We start from the raw sequence: 20,307 nt of genomic DNA, 5'->3' as shown, positions 1-20,307 counted from the left end.
CACGCTAGATGTTAGGAAGGCCTTATCCATATACACAGAACGAACAGCAGCTTCCTGTAAATCAGACGCGCTGTTCATTTCCTTTTGCCCGGCCACCTTGGGCCGCAAAGTTTCAACCACTACTGTGGGAAGCTGGCTGCGGAACACCATTTCCCTTGCATATCAGCTGGCGGGGCACCCCCCGCCGCAGGGAGTCACAGCTCACTCAACTCATAGTGCTGCCACCTCAGCGGCATGGCTGTCTAGCATCCCCATTGAGGAGATCTGCAGGGCAGCTATGTGGGCATCGCCCACGCCATTCATCAGACACTACAAGATAGATGCCTTCGCTGAGAAGGACTCAGGATTCGGCTGTGGGGTATTCCGACATGTTTTTTCTAATGAGGGGTCTCTTCCAGGCCCTAGTATCCCGCCCATAGAGAATCCTTAACTTTGGTATGTCCCAATCTATTGGAGGATAGCTCCGCCCACTGGAGATGGGGCGTTGGTATACACTGATAGGCCTTTTTCTCCAGTCTTTGCTTTAACCTTGACTGCTTTCAGTTCAGATTTTTGATAAATTCACTTTTGAACCTTAAAAAGGACTCTGAGTTTTATTTTTCTTAAATACTGACTGTAGCAGCTGACAATGAGTAAGTGGCGTTTCCTGACATTGAAGCAGAAATTGAAATAAAAACTGACAACACACAAATGTGAAGGAAGAGAAATGACAACAGAGAAGTCAGAGTAAAAGCCCTGAGAGGAATTACCTTGGATTTCTTTTTGCTATAAACTTTGTTATGCATTCTTCTACTAGGAAATAAGAAGATCTGTCGCTTTAAACTTTGAATACTTTAAATATTGTGAGAAGTGGAACTAAGTGCTAATGATGGAGGAATTAAGAAGTGAAAGGAGTCATACTTCCGAAAGAGAATAAAATCCAATAAATAATAATGATGGAGGAATTAAGAAGTGAAAGAGTCATACTTCCGAAAGAGAAGCCATTACAGGAAGTGGATTTCAAACACCTTAGAGAGAAAGAAAAAGAAGTCTACAAAACTGGATTTGGGGATAAATTTGATATGAGATTTTTTTTCTTCGGGCCTAAAAATTTAAAAGACAATTTTTATTGCAAAGGAGGAAGAAATATTTGACTAGAAAAAAGAGACAATTTAAATTAACTGTTATACATAACAAAAGAGACAGTAATGCTGACAGGTGACTAAACAAAAATTTTGCTGCAAGTAATAGGACACTGACACTAACTGACAAATATAAGTATTATGTTTTCTTAGATCTTTTCTTTTCACTTTTTCTACATACTGCTTCAAATATATTATATATCTTTCCAAATATTATTATAATTGTTATAGAATTAAGGTAGTTTGTTACAGAATAACTATTTTAACAATTTAGTCATGAGAAATTAGTTAAAATCATAGAAAAATATTATACTACATGATATTATATAGTATCTATAAGACAAGTTAAGAATTAGAAATTAAAATAAAGTCAAGTGACTTTTAATTTTAATCAAAACTGTGTGTAGTAGTAAGGCAAAAGGATTATGAGATATTATAATATGTAGAAATTTGATATATTAGCAATATTTGGAATAAATTGTACAAAGTTTAAAAATGACAAGTACAAATGTAATAACAAATACAGGGAAGAAAACAACATTAAGCCCAGCTGTAATTTCACCTGCACTCCCTGGACAAAGATCGATTGAGACAACATTAGGACCTGATAAAACAAGTTCAATAATCAATATGTAGAGCATGTGGTTAATGCTGCAAAACATACAAAAAAACTATAGCAAGGACGCAAGAATCCATAACGAAAGCACAGGAACTATAATAAATAACTATGAAGGGACAAATGTCCATCATTCAGAAATTAAAATAGAGATTGGAGAAATGAAAATATAAATGATAAAATTGAAAAAATTCAAAATGAACATAAAATAAAAATAAAAATAGTGGAAAAACAAAAATGGAACAGACAAACAGACAAATAAGAAAGTAGAAATTATGGAGAAGAAATTAACAACAGTTAATAAAGGGCTTGAAGAGGGCTTCCTACCACCTAAGATTCCAAAATATCTGAGGATTCTCAATGAGAATAAAATCATGTGGTGCCTCCTCGTAATCAATGTAATTGAAATGGCTTTAAGAAAAATGCTGTGTTTGGGGGGGGGAGTACAGAGCTCATTACATCATCTTCAACAGTGATTAGTTTTTATGCCTGACAACTGCAGTGAGGTTATTACATACACTGCTCAAAAAATAAAGGGAACACGCAAGTAACACATCCTAGATCTGAATGAATGAAATGTTCTCATTGAATACTTTGTTCTGTACAAAGTTGAAAGTTATGACAACAAAATGAAATTTATTGTCAAATCAGTGTTGCTTCCTAAATGGACAGTTTGATTTCACAGAAGTTTGATTTACTTGGACTTATATTCTGTTGTTTAAGTGTTCCCTTTATTTTTTTGAGCAGTATATAATCAAAAATTGAAAGGTCCAACACTACACACAATAGAAGAATGGTTGGCAAATGTGATAAAACTTGCAAAAATGGATAAAGAATAATAACTATATTTATAGCTGACTGGAAATCCCTTGCAGATGTTTTAAATAAATAGAAAGAAATGCACTTATGACTTGTGGTTTTGATGATCAGAAACTATAGGAGCTTTTCTTTTGTTAAATTAAAAGATAATTTTGTAATCATACTTCAATTCGCTGCAAAGAAAATTGGCAACTTCTTTCTTTTTAAAAATATTTTTTGCAGTTTTCTTTTTCTTTGTTTTCTTTATTCTGCATTAGTTTTTGTTAACTTGTCTTCTTTTTAAAACTTGTAATAACAATTTATAATTTAAAAAATGAAAGAGCAGTTTGAGATGACATTAAAAAATAAACATGGATTTTGATCAGTGTTAATTCTTGGGATAGTTAAAAGCTGTGGTACATTTTCTGAGTAGTTACATGGATCATTTTTATTGCCCTTTTTATAAATTGGTACTATAACTGCCATTCCCCAATCTCTTGGTATACACCCAGTTTGATCTATAAATATAAAGAGATATGCTAAAAGGGATGTCCACCAGATATTTAAAGTGGAAATATAAGTAGCAGCCAAAGAGAATTACCTGGATAAATAATGTTTAATGGATATACAAAAGAGGCTGGTTGAAATTTTAAAAATTAAAATAATATATTTTTAAAAAATACTCAGACTCATTTCTGATTAGATAAGCTACATAAATTTGATGAATAAATGAAATTTTGGCAATCCCTTTAAGATTATTTACTGATACCAGGCCTGAAAAACTGAGGGTTTATGGATTTGTTTATAAATAAGAGAAGGATTATGGGAAGAAGAAATATTGTTTGAAGAGATTTGTGATGAAGATTGGAACACACACATCACTCTTTCCCTTTTCTTCTCATTCTTCTTTTCTAACTTTCTTTATACTTTTACTCATGTAAGAATACTACCGTGTTTCCCTGAAAATAAGACCCTGTCTTATATTTTTTTGAACCCTGAAACAAGTGCTTGGCCTTATTCTTATGCACTCAAAAACCAGATTAGGCTTATTATCAGGGATGTCTTATTTTGGGGAAAATAGGGTACTTTTTTCAAATTAACAAAATAGCAAGCATAGCACATAGAAAAGCCATGGTTGCTTACCTGCCTTGGTACTCAGAAGGAAAACAAAAATAGGCTGCTGAGCAAAGTTGTTAATGGCAAGATGTCTCTCTTCTCCTCGGACAGATCCATCCAGGCGCTCATAGCTGTAACCTTTTCAGTTTTTTAAAGAAACATTAAACATTCATGAGAGATACATTATTCTTATATTTGAAAAAAGTATAAAAAGTATATAGCAATCATTAAGAAAATAAATACCAAAAATATTTAGCAACCATTAGGAAAATATGTGCTTAGACAGGAAAAATGGGAATACAGTATTTGTATTAGAGGGAGGGAAGGAGAAACAGTTTTTAATATTCTGTTATTTATAGATTGTATCAACAACATTCTAATATTTCTACCTAATAATACTACCAAACATGATTAAAGGGCATAAAGCATTAACGAGCTGCAATTCATTTCATCAGATGCATAGAGTGCTCTTCCACTGAGAAAGAGGTTGTTGCTGAATTCACATACATTAAAAGACATACCAAACAAAATCAAAACAGGGCCTCAACAATGCATTTTTAACACATTACGATAAAGTAATTTAACCTACATCTGCAAATCAATCTATCATCCCTACCTTTCTCCCTGCCCTACCCCAATTTAAAGTTTACGTCAGTATGTATACCGTATTTTTTGGAGTACAAGATGCACTGGAGTATAAGATGCACCTTAGTTTTTGGGGAGGAAAATAGGGAAAAGAATCTGCTTATCAGATCTGGCTAGCATCCTTAGTCTAGTCAGATTTAGCACATTATTTTATCCGCTGTTTAGGGCTTTATTCAGAGAGAGTAACATGAAAGAGATTGCAAGTGGGTAAGAGCTGGTAACATGTTTAGCACCTGGTTAGCGCTGGAAAAAAATATTTGGAGCAAGTTAGACCAATGGGGAAAAAAACCCTGCTTGGAAAACATTATTTGCAGAGAGTAACAATGAAAGAGCTGGCAAGCCAGTAAGAGCTGGGAATATCATTAGGACCTGGAAAAAAATATTCGGAGCAAGTAGAGCAATGGAAAAAACACTGCAAAGGCTTAGGACTTGGAAAACATTATTTGCAGAGAGTAACAATGAAAGAGCTGGCAAGCTGGTAAAAGCTGTGAATATTGTTAGTACCTGGTTAGGGCTGGAAAGGAATTTTTTCAGAGTAAGTTAGAGCAATGAAAAAAACATGCAAAGACTTAGGGCTTGGAAAACATTATTCGCAGAGAGAAAGAATGAAAGAGCCTGCAAGGCAAGAGCTGGGAAGATCGTTAGCAGCTAGTTAGTGCTGGTGTGGGGGAAGCTACATTCAGAGTATAAGACCCAAATCATCAGCCTCTTTTAGGGAGGAAAAGGGTGCGTCTTAAAATACGGTATTCGATGTATCTGAGGAACTTATACTTTTTAATAATATTTGTTACTTGATATTCAAGACTTTATCAGACTTTTGGCTATACTTGGAAAAGCTGGTGAACTACAGATCTTATGAAACATTCTCCCTCTTTTTTCACATTAAAATTATTTTCTACTTTTTATTTGAATTATGACATAATAGTCCCTGCTTCAATTCTGTTCAAAATTTGACATCATTGGTTAAAAGGCTGTTGGTTTTGCACCTGGAACAGAATATACTATTACAATTGAAACCCTGTTTATGGTTGGCTTTCAGAGCCTATTTTGAGCACTTTCTGATTAATTACAATCACCAAGTTTTATTTCAAGTTGGCCAAACGTTGGGCTTTCTCCTAATCTGTCCTCATTCCACAGTAGCAATGCTGGAAATCTTTTTCCATTGCATTCCCTTCTCAAGCTATGCTGGATAACTATATAGGTCCAGATTTTTATTTTTATAAAGACGATCTTTGTATCTCAAGGGATGCAATCATTAAAAGAGCTGTCTCAAAGCTGCTTTTTAAAAAGGCAACTGGACTGCTTTTTGCCTTGAGGAAAAAGATGTTTTGCTTCTTGTCCAAGAAGCTTTATTTATTCTGGCAGGATGGTGGGAAGGGTGGAAGGATCATTCCCACCATCCTGCCAGAACCAATGAAGCTACTTGAATGGGAAGCAAAATGTTTGAGGGGCTATTACAGAGCCTTTTGAAAAAACACCTTTGAGACCACTATGACCTGGATAACTAAGGATCTCCATAGACTTTAGATGGGCTATCATCTGACAACAACGAAGAAGTATCAACCATGTATCTAAATTAAAGAGACCTATAAATGCAGTTATTAAGTATACGTGAACTCATACAGCCCACCTACTTCATCTCAGATAATTTCTCTATCATTCAAACCCATTGAGGTGACTTTAGAAACTGAAGGGTTCAGCAATAGCCATTTTTAGTCATATCCTATATGTGAGATCAAATGATATATGTTTTAGAAAATTCCAAATGGGGTGTTCTATGGAAGCATAATTCATGTATTCAAAGTTCATCAAAGATGAACATGCAAAGAACTCACAATCATAGGTAAGAAACCAACTTTTTTCAGGATTTTCCAATAGAAAGCATTGTTTTATTCTCAACAATAGGAATTCTAAAAATAAATCCAGTTACATCAAAAACATTTACCTCTATATTCCATGTAATCTTGCAGAATATCTAACATTTGAGTCATTTGTGAAAACAACAGAACACGATGCTTCCTGCAATTAAAAAAAAAGAATATTTTGACCGTTGCTCCACCTTTTCATAAAGCACATTCAAAATAGATAACATCTCTATACATATCATCCTCTGAATTCAATAAGCATAGGATATGAGATATTATTATCTCCATGCTAAAAAGAGATGCTTGGGCTAAATCATTTGAGGATAGGGGAGATAGCTCATTTCATTACTGGAACTTTTGTTGCGATATTCTTTGGAGAAGAGAAGTGCCTAAGCCATAAACCTGTTTTCACAGTTTGTACTAAATCTGCAGAGATAGGAGAGTTGATTAGCATCTATTTCTCTGTTTATTGGCTTCATGAGCACCAATATCACTACAGTACTGAGACTGGCCCAAATTCTTTTCTTGTCATTGGATGGCATGTTTAAGCCATTGAGAATGAGTCAGAGGGAGCTGGGTAAAATGTAAAATTTTCCCCTACTTGTTCTGTGGGTGTGGCTTGGAGATCCAGTCATTGTGGCTTCAGGTGGGCACGGCCACGTGGTCATGTGACTGGGTGGACATGGCCAATTTAGCAGTCTATTTTGCCAGGGACCAGGAGGTTGGCTTAGATGACCTTTGAGGTACCTTCCAGGCTTTCATGTGCTGTTTCAAAGCATTCTCTGAAGCTGTGTCTAGTGTAAGCCAGATTTGTGGTCCTCCCTCCCTCTCTACCTCTTCTGTGGGAAGCAACCCCCACCCAATAAAATATTACACATAAAAAAGGTTCATAGAAAAACAAGGAAAAATCAAGCTGCTAACAAAGAAACAAAGAACCTGCTCATTCCACATTCTTACCTGATACAATGAGATAATGACCTATAGAAAGTGAAAGTTTGATGTTTGGCTCTATTCACACAGGCAGGCAAACAGAGCCCTACAAAATCCATTCAAAATGGTTTCTTAAAATTTTCTTCATGGCAAAATTTGGCAGCTAACAAAACATAGTAGTAGAATCAGAATAAGCAGCCCCACACTCAAGACCGAAACATGGGACAAAAGTTATTTAACCACAATGGGAATCACCCAAACCTTTTTAGAAACACAAATACCATAATGCACAAACTCCCAAACTTCAAAAACACAGAACCATATAAGAATCCTTCCTTTTATCCAGTTTGCTGTTCAGCTAACCCAGAATGTCACTTCACTTCTGCAATTAAAAACCTCCTTCTGGGTAGCTTCCGAAGGCTTTTCAATTTAAGATAGGAGTATCCAAAGTTAAGGGAGGGAAGCGGAGAGAATGGAGCGGAGCGGAGTAGAGCAGAGACCAGCGCTGGAACTGAGGCGACCCTGCCTGCTCGTGAGACCGAAGCCGCTGACGATCCAGGCCAGTGGGAGCGACCTGCAGTCGGTGGTGGAGGACATCTGTGGAGATATGGTGGGCGAGGAATATCCAGAAACAACACTCCCCTCCCCTGTATGGCACCAATGGGTGAGAGCTGCTGGTGCCAAGGGGGGGATAAAATGAAATGAAAGAGACAGACGCCCAGTATGAGTGCTTACAGAGACCTGAAGAACTAGAGCGGGGTGAGAACTATGGAATTAACAGCCAGAATTATCATGGCCAATTAGACTGGGGTTATTGTTTATCGTTTAATTCCTGTTTTTGTCATCATTGTCATCTCCCCACCACCACCTTTTTCACCTTTTTCACTTTTTTCCCCATCTCCTCAACTACTACTAAGACCATAGAAGAACTGCGCCCCTAGTGGCAAGACCATAGACTATAGAAAAAAACAACAACAACAAACTTTAAGACTCTGACCATATGGAAGATCTATAGAGGATTCGGACCTGGATTGGTTGATTGACTGATGATTGATATAAATTAAGATCTGATTTCGTATTTTATGTTTATATTATTTTATTAACTTTTTTTTTAAACTTTTTATCTTATTAACTTATTTAATTGTAATGTTTTAGTGCTTTAATTTTTTTATCAATTGCTATTTTATACTGTTACTGATTTAATTGTTTTTTAATATATTGGGGTGCTAAGTAATGGATGACTGGGATAAATATGCCTGTGGGTATGAATGGAATGATTGGTATAACTGGGTTGGGGGGGGTTATGGTATGGATGAGTTGACTGATAGTGGTGTGAATGATAGATCTGGCCCACCTGACGCTCGGGAGACAGGAGAGGAAGGGGCACCGATGTCTGAGGTGGCAGAGGGTCGGAATATTCCTGTGTTGCTGGGGAGAGGCAGATATGGCGGGGGCCACAGAGCTAGCCGTTCCAGAGGAACGAGGGACCGTTGCTTATTAACAGTCCCTTGTTCCGGCTCTGTGAGCCCAATCTTGGGTACTGGTGATGAGTGTAACTCTGGCCCTGGACTCAGGTTGCTGCTGCTTAATGCCAGGTCGGTGGTAAATAAAGCTCTCCTCATCCGGGATCTGATCCTGGATGAGGAGGCCGACCTGGCTTGTATTACTGAAACCTGGCTGGGCCCGGAGGGAGGTGTTCCTCTCTCTGAAATTTGCCCAGCCGGGTTTCAGATATGGCACCAACCTCGACCCCAGGGAAGGGGGGGAGGAGTGGCTATTATAGCCAGGGAGAGCCTTTGCCTGCGTAGACTCATTGCTCCGGAAATTGCGGGCTGCGAGTCTCTCTTGCTGAAGTTGGACTTAGGGGTTCAGGTGGGCTTATTTCTCATGTACCTGCCTCCCAGCTGCGTGTCAAAAGCCCTGCCTGTGCTACTCGAGGAGGTAGCCGGGTTGGCGCTGGAGTTCCCCGGACTCATTGTCCTGGGGGACTTCAATCTGCCGTCACTCGGCGAAACCTCTGGGCTGGCACAGGAGTTCATGGCCACCATGACAGCCATGGACCTGACTCAAGTAGTACAGGGTCCGACTCATGAGGGAGGGCACGCAACTGACATGGTATTCCTTTCCGAGCAATTGAGAAATGGTCTGAGACTAAGGGGCTTAGAAGCATTGCCTTTGTCATGGTCAGATCATTTTCTACTATGGCTTGACTTCCTGGCTCCAATCCTTCCCCGCAGGGAGGCGGAACCAATGAAGATGTTCCGCCCCAGACGCCTGATGGACCCAGAGGGCTTTCAGACGGCGCTTGGGGTTATTCCAGAGGCACTCATCCACAGTTCGGCGGAGTCTCTTGCGGAGGCCTGGAATACGGCTGCTGCGGAGGCTCTTGACCGGATTGTGCCTTTGCGACCTCTCCGTGGCGTTAGACCCCGTAGAGCCCCATGGTTCAACGAGGAGCTCCGGGAGTTGAAACGCCAAAAGAGACGTCTAGAGAAGCGATGGAGGAAGAGTAGGTCTGAATCTGATCGAACACTTGTAAGAGCTTTTATTAAGACTTACAAAGTGGCGCTCAAGGCGGCAAGATGCGCGTACCATGCCGCCTTGATTGCATCAGCGGAATCCCGCCCGGCTGCTCTGTTTAGGGTGACCCGCTCCCTTCTTAATCAGGGGGGAGTTGGGGAGCCCTTGCAGAGTAGTGCCGAGGAGTTTAACACGTTTTTCGCTGATAAAGTCGCTCAGATCCGGGCCGACCTCGACTCCAATTGTAAAACAGAGTCGACTGACAACGAGTCAGTCGAGGTGACTGGGGCACGTACTTGTCCACCTGTCTGGGAAGAGTTTGATCTGGTGACACCTGATGAAGTGGACAAGGCCATTGGAGCTGTGAGTTCCGCCACCTGTCTACTGGATCCGTGTCCCTCCTGGTTGGTCTCGGCCAGCAGGGAGGTGACACAGAGCTGGGCCCAGGAGATTACCAACACTTCCTTGGGGAGGGGAGTCTTTCCAACACTCTATAAAGAAGCGCTCGTGCGCCCCCTCCTCAAGAAGCCTTCCCTGGACCCAGCCGTACTTAATAACTATTGTCCAGTCTCCAACCTTCCCTTTATGGGGAAGGTTGTCGAGAAGGTGGTGGCACTCCAGCTCCAGCGGTCCTTGGAAGAAGCCGATTATCTAGGTCCCCGACAGTCGGGTTTCAGGCCCGGTTACAGCACGGAAACCGCTTTGGTCGCGTTGATGGATGATCTCTGGCGGGCCCGGGACAGGGGTTTATCCTCTGTCCTGGTGCTCCTCGATCTCTCAGCGGCTTTCGATACCATCGACCATGGTATCCTTCTGCACCGGTTGGAGGGGTTGAGGGTGGGAGGCACTGTTCTACAGTGGTTCTCCTCCTACCTCTCTGGTCGGTCGCAGTCGGTGTTAGTGGGGGGTCAGAGGTTGGCTCCGAGGTCTCTCCCTTGTGGGGTGCCTCAGGGGTCGGTCCTCTCCCCCTTGCTATTTAACATCTACATGAAACTGCTGGGTGAGATCATCCAAGGACATGGGGTGAGGTATCATCAATATGCCGATGATACCCAGCTTTACATCTCCACCCCATGCCCAGTCAACGAAGCGGTGGAAGTGATGTGCCGGTGCCTGGAGGCTGTTGGAGCCTGGATGGGTGTCAACAGACTCAAACTCAACCCGGATAAGACGGAGTGGCTGTGGGTTCTGCCTCCCAAGGACAATCCCATCTGTCCGTCCATTACCCTGGGGGGGGGGAATTATTGACCCCCTCAGAGAGGGTCCGCAACTTGGGCGTCCTCCTCGATCCACAGCTCACATTAGAAAACCATCTCTCAGCTGTGGCGAGGGGGGCGTTTGCCCAGGTTCGCCTGGTGCACCAGTTACGGCCCTACCTGGACCGGGACTCATTGCTCACAGTCACTCATGCCCTCATCACCTCGAGGTTCGACTACTGTAATGCTCTCTACCTTTGAAAAGTGTTCGGAAACTTCAGATCGTGCAGAATGCAGCTGCAAGAGCAGTCATGGGCTTACCTAGGTATGCCCATGTTTCACCATCACTCTGCAGTCTGCATTGGTTGCCGATCAGTTTCCGGTCACAATTCAAAGTGTTGGTTATGACCTTTAAAGCCCTTCATGGCATCGGACCAGAATATCTCCGAGACCGCCTCCTGCCGTACGAATCCCAGTGACCGATTAGGTCCCACAGAGTGGGCCTTCTCCGGGTCCCGTCAACTAAACAATGTCGGTTGGCGGGTCCCAGGGGAAGAGCCTTCTCTGTGGCGGCACCGGCTCTCTGTAACCAGCTCCCCCCGGAGATTAGAACTGCCCCTACTCTTCCTGCCTTCCGTAAACTCCTTAAGACCCACCTTTGCCGTCAGGCATGGGGAAATTAAACATCTCCCCTGGGCACGTTTAATTTATACATGGTATGCTTGTGTGTATATCTGTTAGTATATGGGTTTTTTAAAATCTTTAAATATTTTAATTAATTGGATTATTATGATTGTTTCACTGTTGTGAGCCGCCCCGAGTCTTCGGAGAGGGGCGGCATACAAATCCAAATAATAAATAAATAATAAATAAATAAGACATGTGAACTTCAACTCCCAGAATTCTTCAGCCAGCCATGCAACTAAGTTTGGAGACTCCAGAGTTAAAGTGACAGTATTTGTTTTTGCCACGTGATCTCTGTCTGGAAAGTGAGTCCTGATTTTTTCCTTCTAAAATCTCCCTACCTCCCTCTTTCTTTCTTTCTCCCTTCCCCCCTTCCTCCCGTCCCCCCCCCTTCTCTCTCTCTCTCTTTCTTTCAGGGAAACCAGCAGGGAAAAAAAGCTTTTAAAAGTTTTTTTAAAAAACAAAACAAAACAGGAAGTGATGATATTGGGGCGCAGAGCCTCACGCTGCTATTGTTACCAGTTCTCCGAACCAGCCACCATAACCACTACCTACTTGCCTGAACTGGGCCAAACTGGGAGAATTTCATCCCTGGGTAACAATTTTTTTTTCTGTTTTCAGCTTGGCAGTTAATGCAAAACCAAAAACCTAATATGAGAAAAAGATGATCATCATGCTGAATCAGAGTTGAATTATCTATAATGTTCTTTTGTTTATATCTCAGCAAATCATGAATGAACATGGCCTCATTCCCTTGTTTTGAGTTTAATGTTTTGAGTTTTAGGGACCCAGTTTGATACTGTAATTAATTTGTGGAAAAAGGCAAAGTTTTACATTTTGGCAGAAAAAAATCTTAAGTTTAAGTACAGATTCAGTGAGATCTGGCTCAAAAACAGTAACTGTGAGAGGGACCTTGGAGTCCTGGTGGATGATCACTTGAATACGAGCCAGCAGTGTGCAGCAGTAGCCAAAAAAAGCTAATACAATCTTGGATTGCATAAACAGAGCCACACAATCAAGATCATGTGAAGTACTACTACTGCTTTACAAAACCCTAGTAAGACCACACCTAGAATACTGCAAAGAAAAGCAATTAAGATGACCAAAGGCTTGGAGACTAAACCATATAAAGAACAGCAGGGGTGGGCTACTGCCTGGACAGGGAGGGAGGGGACGACACAGTGGGGTAGCAAAAATGGAGCTCCACCCAGAGCACCCAATTTGCACTGAAAGATGTTGAAAGAAAATGCAGGGTGTCCTGCATAAGCCATGCCCACAGTGTGTTAGTAAAAATTTTGATAGCCCTTCACTGAAGAACAGCTACAGATTTTGGGTCTGGCTAGTATAAAGAAAAGAAGAATTTGGGGTGACATGATAGCAATATTTGAGGGGCTGTCACAAAGAAAGATGGGGTTAAATTATTCTCCAAATCAACAGAGAGTAGGACATGAAACAATGGTTAGAAAATAACAAAGAGAGAATCAACATGGAATTAAGGAGAAACTTCCTAGTGGTGAGGACAATTAATTAGTGGAACAACCTGCTTACAGAAATCGTTAGTGCTCCATACTGGAGGTTTTTAAGAAAAATCTAGACCAGGGCTGTTGAACTTCCAGCCTTCAGGCCAGGTGTATCACATGCTGGCCATGTCCAGTTTAGCCAAGGGGGGAAAGGCCTGATATGTCACATGACGCAGACGTGACAACATGAGTTTGATACCTCTGGTGTGGACAGTTACTTATCTAAAATGGTATATACTCTCCCACTTGAACAGGGGGCTGGACTCCAAGGTCCATTCCAGTTCTGTTCTGTTCCATTTCACTCCACTCACCTCCATTCTAATATATGGGACCAGAAATATGACATGAAACAAAACAATACATTTCCCTTCCTTCCTAACTCCTACTCCAACTCCAATATGGCCTGACATAGGTCAAAGGTTAGCCTACCCCGCACCACCCATTTTCAACACTTTAGAAGAGGACACACAATCTCATTCCTTCTTTGAATGAACTGAAACTGCTAGGAAATATTGCTGGAATATTTTGGTTATTGGGAAAATTGAGCAAAAACCAAAAGAATTCCAAAGGCCTGTTTCCAGCAGCATGAATTAATAATGCATGTACATTTTTCATTAAGGTAAAGAATGCATTTCCAATATGTTTTCTTCAAATGATGTCTGGGAAAGTCTTTTCCTTTCTCTAAAATTATTCTTGTGCTAAATCATTCCCTCACAGTTTTCTTCTCAAATTCAATTGTTTAACTTTTTAAAAAATCCCACTTCATAGAAACTATAAAAACGTACCCATCATAAAGGAAAGAAAGAAGTTTATCCAACAAGTTTAGTTTACCACTGGCTTCAATGAGATGATCTCCAATGACAAAGGGCTCTGGTTCAACACCTAGGGAAAAAAACACCTCTATTAAAAATTGTGTCGAAATATGTACTGTAACAGAAAGTATTCCAGCCATGATCCCAAACAAACAGAAGGAACCCGGGCATATTGTCCTGATTACCGGTAATCCCTTTCACATAGGCTTACATTGGAGATCTGGATCTGAGACTACCAGCAAAGTGCTGAAGGTACATTTGTTCTAGAACTAATTGACCTAGGATTGTAAGTATGGCTTTTACTCAAATGTAAATGTTATTCCAAGATATAAGTAATAAAAAGGTAATGAAATATAACATTTCTGTAAAATACGCAACCTCAAGATAGTGTTAGAAGTAATATTGCATCCACTATAACAGTGATTTTCAACTTTTTTTGAGCCGCGGCACATTTTTTACATTTACAAAATCCTGGGGCACACCACCAACCAAAATGACACAAATCTAATAAATAAATAAATAAATAAATAAATAAATACATACATACATACATACCGTGTTTCCCCGATAGTAAGACCCCCCCGATTGTAAGACATATGGGGGGTTTCAGGGGGGGTCGGCTAATATAAGCCATACCTCGAAAGTAAGACATATGTCTTACTTTCGGGGAAACACGGTACTAAAAGCGAGGGAGGCGTCCGCTACTCCCGCCGCCGCCTTTGCTCTCCCCGCCGCGCCTGGGGCTGCCTGCCTGCCTGCTGCCGTAGCCCGGCTGGGCGCGGGGCATCCTCGGTGTTGGACAGCAGCGGGAGGAGCCGCAGCCTCCGGAGCCGGCCAGCCGGGCGCCCCCAGGACGCGCATCGCAGACCGGCCCCGCCGCGGCGCAGGAGGGATGGAGGCCGGGCCCGACGGGCAGCCGCGCCTGCCGCGCAACGCCGCCTAACGCCGCCCACCCGGAGGAGAAGAGGCCTTGCCCGGGCCGAAGCCGCCTTTGGTCTCCCCACCGCGCCTGGGGCTGCCTGCCTGCCTGCTGCCGTAACCGGGCTGGGCGCGGGGCATCCTCGGCGTTGGCCAGCAGGCAGGCAGGCAGCCCCAGGCGCGGCGGGGAGAGCAAAGGCGGCTTCGGCCCGGGCGAGGCCTCTTCTCCTCCGGGCAGCCGCACCTGCCGCGCAACGCCGCCTAATGCCACCCGCCCGGAGGAGAAGAGGCCTCGCCCGGGCCGAAGCCGCCTTTGCTCTCCCCGCCGCGCCTGGGGCTGCCTGCCTGCCTGCTGCCCAACGCCGAGGATGCCCCGCGCCCAGCCCGGCTACGGCAGCAGGCAGCCCCAGGCGCGGCGGGGAGAGCAAAGGCGGCTTCGGCCCGGGCGAGGCCTCTTCTCCTCCGGGCAGCCGCGCCTGCTGCGCAATGCCGCCTAACGCCGCCCGCCCGGAGGAGAAGAGGCCTCGCCCGGGCCGAAGCCGCCTTTGCTCTCCCCGCCACGCCTGGGGCTGCCTGCTGCCCAACGCCGAGGATGCCCCGCGCCCAGCCCGGCTACGGCAGCAGGCAGGCAGGCAGCCCCAGGCGCGGCGGGGAGAGCAAAGGCGGCTTCGGCCCGGCGCGGCGGGGAGAGCAGGCAGCCCCAGGCGCGGCGGGGAGAGCAAAGGCGGCTTCAGCCCGGGCGAGGCCTCTTCTCCTCTGGGCAGCCGTGCCTGCCGCGCAACGCCGCCTAACGCCGCCCGCCCGGAGGAGAAGAGGCCTCGCCTGGGCCGAAGCCACCTTTGCACTCCCCGCCGCGCCTGGGGCTGCCTGCCTGCCTGCTGCCGTAGCCGGGCTGGGTGCGGGGCATCCTCGGCGTTGGGCAGCAGCGGGAGGAGCCGCAGCCTCTGGAGTCGGCCAGCCGGGCGCCCCCAGGACGCGCATCACGGACCGGCCCCGCCGCGGCGCAGGAGGGATGGAGGCCGGGCCCGATGGGCAGCCGCGCCTGCCGCGCAACGCCACCTAATGCCGCCCGCCCGGAGGAGAAGAGGCCTCGCCCGGGCCGAAGCCCGAAGACGAGCCGGCCCTGGTGCCCGGGACAATATAACACATACCCCCAAAGTAAGACACAGTGGGGCTTTTGGGGGTAAAAAGATAGTAAGACACTGCCTTACTATCGGGGAAACACGGTACATACATACATACATACATACATAACCCCCTCATATATACAATCCTATGTAACATCCCCTTATAAATACAGTCAATCATCAATCATCCCTCCTCAAATTTATACCACTGTCTCATTTCTGGGTATTTCTCCTGTCTTTCCCCCTTTTCTCTCTCATGTTTCTCATTTCTCTCTCTTCTTCCCTTTTTCCCTCATTCCTTCTCCCTCTCACTTCTCCTCTTTTTCCATCCCTGTCTCTCTCCCCCCCCTTTATGCGTGTGTGTGTATACACACTTGAACCATTTCCAAAACCAATTGAGGGCTGGTTTTTTTCCCTCTTTTATTCTTTTCAAAAACAGGTGTGGGCTGGGGGGTTTTCTTATTATTTGGGTGCTTTTTACAATATGCTTCAAGAATCACCTCTCTCTCTCTCTCTTGTTCTTTCTCTCTCTCATGCTTACTCTCTCTTGTTCTTTCTCTCTCTCTTTTTCTCTGTTGCTCTCTCTATCGTTCTCTCTCTTATTTTCTTTCTCTCTCTCTCTCTCTGTTGCTCTCTCGTTCTCTTATTTTCTCTCTCTCTCTTGTTCTCTCTCTCTCTCTTTTTCTCTCATTCTCTCTCTCTATCTCTTGTTCTTTCTCTCTCTCATGCTTTCTCTCTCTTGTTCTCTCTATCTCTCTCTGTTGCTCTCTCTCTCTCGTTCTCTCTCTTCCTAACTAAGGTTTTCCTTAGTTTGAATGTTCTGAGCAAGCTGGCAGGGGGATGGGAAGCAGCCCCTTTACTGACAGCCCGGGACGGGACTGTGAGTGGGGTGGGCGTTCCCACAACCCTCGGAGCGGCTAGCGGACGGATCGCCAGCGTCGCTGCAGCCAGCAGGAGGAAACGGGGGAGCTGCCTTTCTGGCGGCAGTCCAAAGTGGCGGGATTAGTCATCTGTTGTCCTCCTGATGCTGCTGACGTGGTGCCAGGGACAAAACGCCCACCCACTCCTGAGGGAAAAGACGGACCGATTGGGATGGGAATTAGCATCTCTCCCGTCGCGTTACTTATGCAAGGCAAGGCAGAAACTCGCCGGATGCGGAGCCCCAAAAAAGCGCCTCAGGAAGGCAGAAGCTAAGCGCCCCCACCGCCCGCTCACTTTCCAATGCTGCGCCCATTGCGCCGGGCTCTTTGCCTGAATCCGCCTCCTTTCTGAGGCTTGAGCAAGCCTCCTTCGCCGGCAGCCGGGGGGGCGGCTTCTGCAAGTGGGAGCTCCAGGGCTGAAGCCTCAGCCCTGGAGCTCCCACTTGCAGGAGCCGCCTTGCGGCACACCTGACCATGTCTCGCAGCACACTAGTATGCCGCGGCACACCGGTTGGGAAACACTGCACTATAACACCGATTTCTCTGAGGTTTAGATGTTCTAAGCTATTTGCTAAAGTACAAAGAGGGTAGGGTTTTATAATTAGTTAGATCAGTCCAATCCTTCTTAGTAATTTCTGTGAAAATGCAATCTTCAGAATAATTCTAAGTATAGAAATGAGGCTCTCACTGCCAACAAAGTAATTCTTGAATGTCACTGTTGTATGAACAAATGCAATCAATGTCCTCTTGGTCCAAATGAAGCTAAGAGGAAAAAACCCTCTTAATTCTTTGTGTTTTTGTGTGTGTGTGTGTGTGTGCATCTCTCTCTCTCTCTCTCTGTGGCTGTGTAAGTTGAAAAGTGTATCCCTGTTTCTCACTTGGAGGACTGAAGTTAATCCTTTCTTGTTGGACTGGTCCTCAGTGAAAGAGATTTTGGTGATCTAAGATTGATAAGAACACTAATTTAAGGTAGCGGTTAAGGCATCAGGATAGAAACTGGGGCACCATGAATTCTAATTCCACTTTAAGCATAAAGCCAACTGGATGATTTTAGCCCAGTCTCTCCCTACCAGCCCTAAGGAGGCAATGGCAAATCACTTCTGAAAAATCTTTCCAAGAAAACCACAGGGACTAGTGCAGGCAGTTACTAGTGACATCTTTCATATAACTTAGCTGAAGAATTATACTAAAAAAGATAGACAATTTGAGCAACTGTTAAGATCTAAGTCAGTGCGTCTCTTCCTTCTATTTGACTGAGGTATAGGATCTGCTTAGCCTACTAATAGAATTGTTATGCCTAATTGACTTAAATTAGTAGCTTCAACAATGCTCATGTTCAAAATTCTTACCAATGAATAGATATGGGTGAGCTACACATTTCCGTAGTTGAATCAACACATTTTGGAGGTTAGCTTTCTTTCCCGACTCATTTTCAAATGCATCTGTAATTTTTTTAAAAAGATACTTGCTTTAAATGTATATTTAGATATCAAGATTTAATCCTACACAACAGTGGGTAAATAATATTTTAACTAAAATTCAACATTATAGTATCTTTAATTCAATATCTATACTTTAGTAGAAGAACAAAAACCATTGCTAACAATTGTTAAAGGTCCTTAAAGTTTTAAAATGTATTACTGTATTTTCTTATGACCCATTATATTAAATAGCAGACAATCCACAGTGATACCAAAATCCTGAAAGTTGAAAGTTCTAACAGTTTAATTTCTAATCTCATGCCAATCTACTGCAGAGTTGAGCAATATTTGACAGACATCATCATCAGACAAGATGATCTAAATATAAAAACTAACTAATGTGTAGACAAGATGATCATAAAAACTATGTTAATTGATAAGAGTTTCTAGTAGCTTTCAGCAAATACTATTTTAAGAATCCTGATTTCCCTAGGAAATACACCTTCTTGCAACATTTCTGGCCTTGCCATTTCAAGGAAAGTTCAAATAAACAAACAAACAATGCTGACAGCGTTAGGATTCTGGGGTTCATTTAACTATTATCCAAATTATACTAGCCCCTATTAGCAAATGCTTGTTTTTCAGTAGCTTCTCTTCACAAACTAGCAGAACCAAAGCCCTGTACACAGATGAACTATGGGGCCAGGAGCAGGGGTGACATTCAAATCCCCCCCTATCTGTTCTGTGGGTGTGGCAACTGATAAAAAAGTTAGGCCAAGTCTTCTAGCATTCAACTTGGCTGCTTCTCGCCTCCTTCTCATGTTTTCTCTGTGTGTATGAGCCCGAGAAGGAGTGAATGGGAGAGGCAGGGCAGGGCGAGTCAGTGGTGCAATTTACCAGTTCTCCGAACTGCGCATAATCACCACTACTAGTTCTATAGAACCTGTCCAAACCTGCTGAATTTCACCCCCAGGAAATATGTATTCTTGACAGATGATTTGGCAATTTGTGACAACTATACTGAATATAACTTGTCTGCCAGTATCAAAGCTTGCAGTTCTAATGAAGAAGGAAAGGCAGCTTAAGACATGATTACATAGAAATGAGTAATTAAGACTGGAATTCTTATTTCATTTTCAGGAATGTTAATCGTTCCAACCAGAACACTAGCTACGTATTTATTATAACTGAATGGTCCAATGCACGAATAAGACAGTGTTGACAAAAAAGACACCAACTGTTCAAATACCCCAGAGTAATTTAGAAAAAGGATGCGCCTGCACGAAACGAATGAATATTACTAAAATACAATGGATAAAATATTGGAGAAACATTTTAAACAATAGATTTCTTGGGTAAGGCTAAAAGAGGGGAGTTGTCATAAAGCAGAGGACTAGAAATAGCTTCATAGCCATGTTATAGAAAACGAAACAGCATTTCTAGAAGGCTGAATCAGGATTAATTCATTCACTGTATACATGTATCTACACACAATGACCAGTGATGCAATTCAAGTAATTTAACAACCAGTTCTCCCTAATAGCCAGTGAGTAGGCATAGCTGGGGGGGGGGGATCATGTGACTGACTGGGTGGGGCCTACTTGACATCACTCACAACAAGATGGGGTGGTGATGGTTGGAGACTTAGTGTGGGAGTGAAACACCCCTGTATTTGCTTTTGTGCAGCAACAGCATTTCAGCTTCACAGATCATGAGGCGGCCATGACGGCAAACATGGCAGGTCAGTGTCTTGGGGCAGAGAGCAGGTCGCATGTCTCCCGAAGTGACTGACAATGCCCAGCTACAGCAACCAAGGCTGGAAGTAGCTGCCTACTGTTTCCCACTGCAAAATTTTTTATTAAAACCATGACTGTCAGGCAAGAGATGAAGTGCCGGAGAATGAGACCCGGCCACTTCTCTCTGCCATAGTGTTTCCCAGATGCGGCTTACACCTCTGAGCTCAAAGCAGCAGGAGTCAAGGGATGCCTTGAACGCAAATGTACCCCGATGAAAGGTAGAATGCTGCTGCTGCGCAAAGGGCACTTTACTCTCACACCAAGGCTCCGGACATTGCCACTGGCACTTTGGCTGCTTGCAC

At 43.6% G+C, this 20,307-nt stretch overlaps 1 protein-coding gene across 3 annotated transcripts in view; it reads right to left on the bottom strand.

Moving 5' to 3' along the window:
- CHD1L (chromodomain helicase DNA binding protein 1 like) overlaps positions 1 to 20,307 on the bottom strand; it is a 65,579-nt gene that overhangs the window by 33,069 nt on the left and 12,203 nt on the right. For all 3 annotated transcript variants that reach the window (XM_070741873.1, XM_070741872.1, XM_070741871.1), the window contains exons 9-12: positions 18,138 to 18,230; positions 13,797 to 13,893; positions 6,242 to 6,315; positions 3,679 to 3,789 (exon numbers count right to left, since the gene is read on the bottom strand). In XM_070741873.1, the coding sequence (XP_070597974.1) occupies positions 3,679 to 3,789; positions 6,242 to 6,315; positions 13,797 to 13,893; positions 18,138 to 18,230 (375 nt within the window). The remainder of the gene's footprint in view (positions 1 to 3,678; positions 3,790 to 6,241; positions 6,316 to 13,796; positions 13,894 to 18,137; positions 18,231 to 20,307) is intronic.

The sequence above is a fragment of the Erythrolamprus reginae genome, chromosome 2 (genome assembly GCF_031021105.1).
Source record: "Erythrolamprus reginae isolate rEryReg1 chromosome 2, rEryReg1.hap1, whole genome shotgun sequence".
NCBI lineage: Eukaryota > Metazoa > Chordata > Lepidosauria > Squamata > Dipsadidae > Erythrolamprus > Erythrolamprus reginae.
Note: the sequence above shows the minus strand (reverse complement) of the source record. Positions and strands in the feature narration are given on the sequence as shown.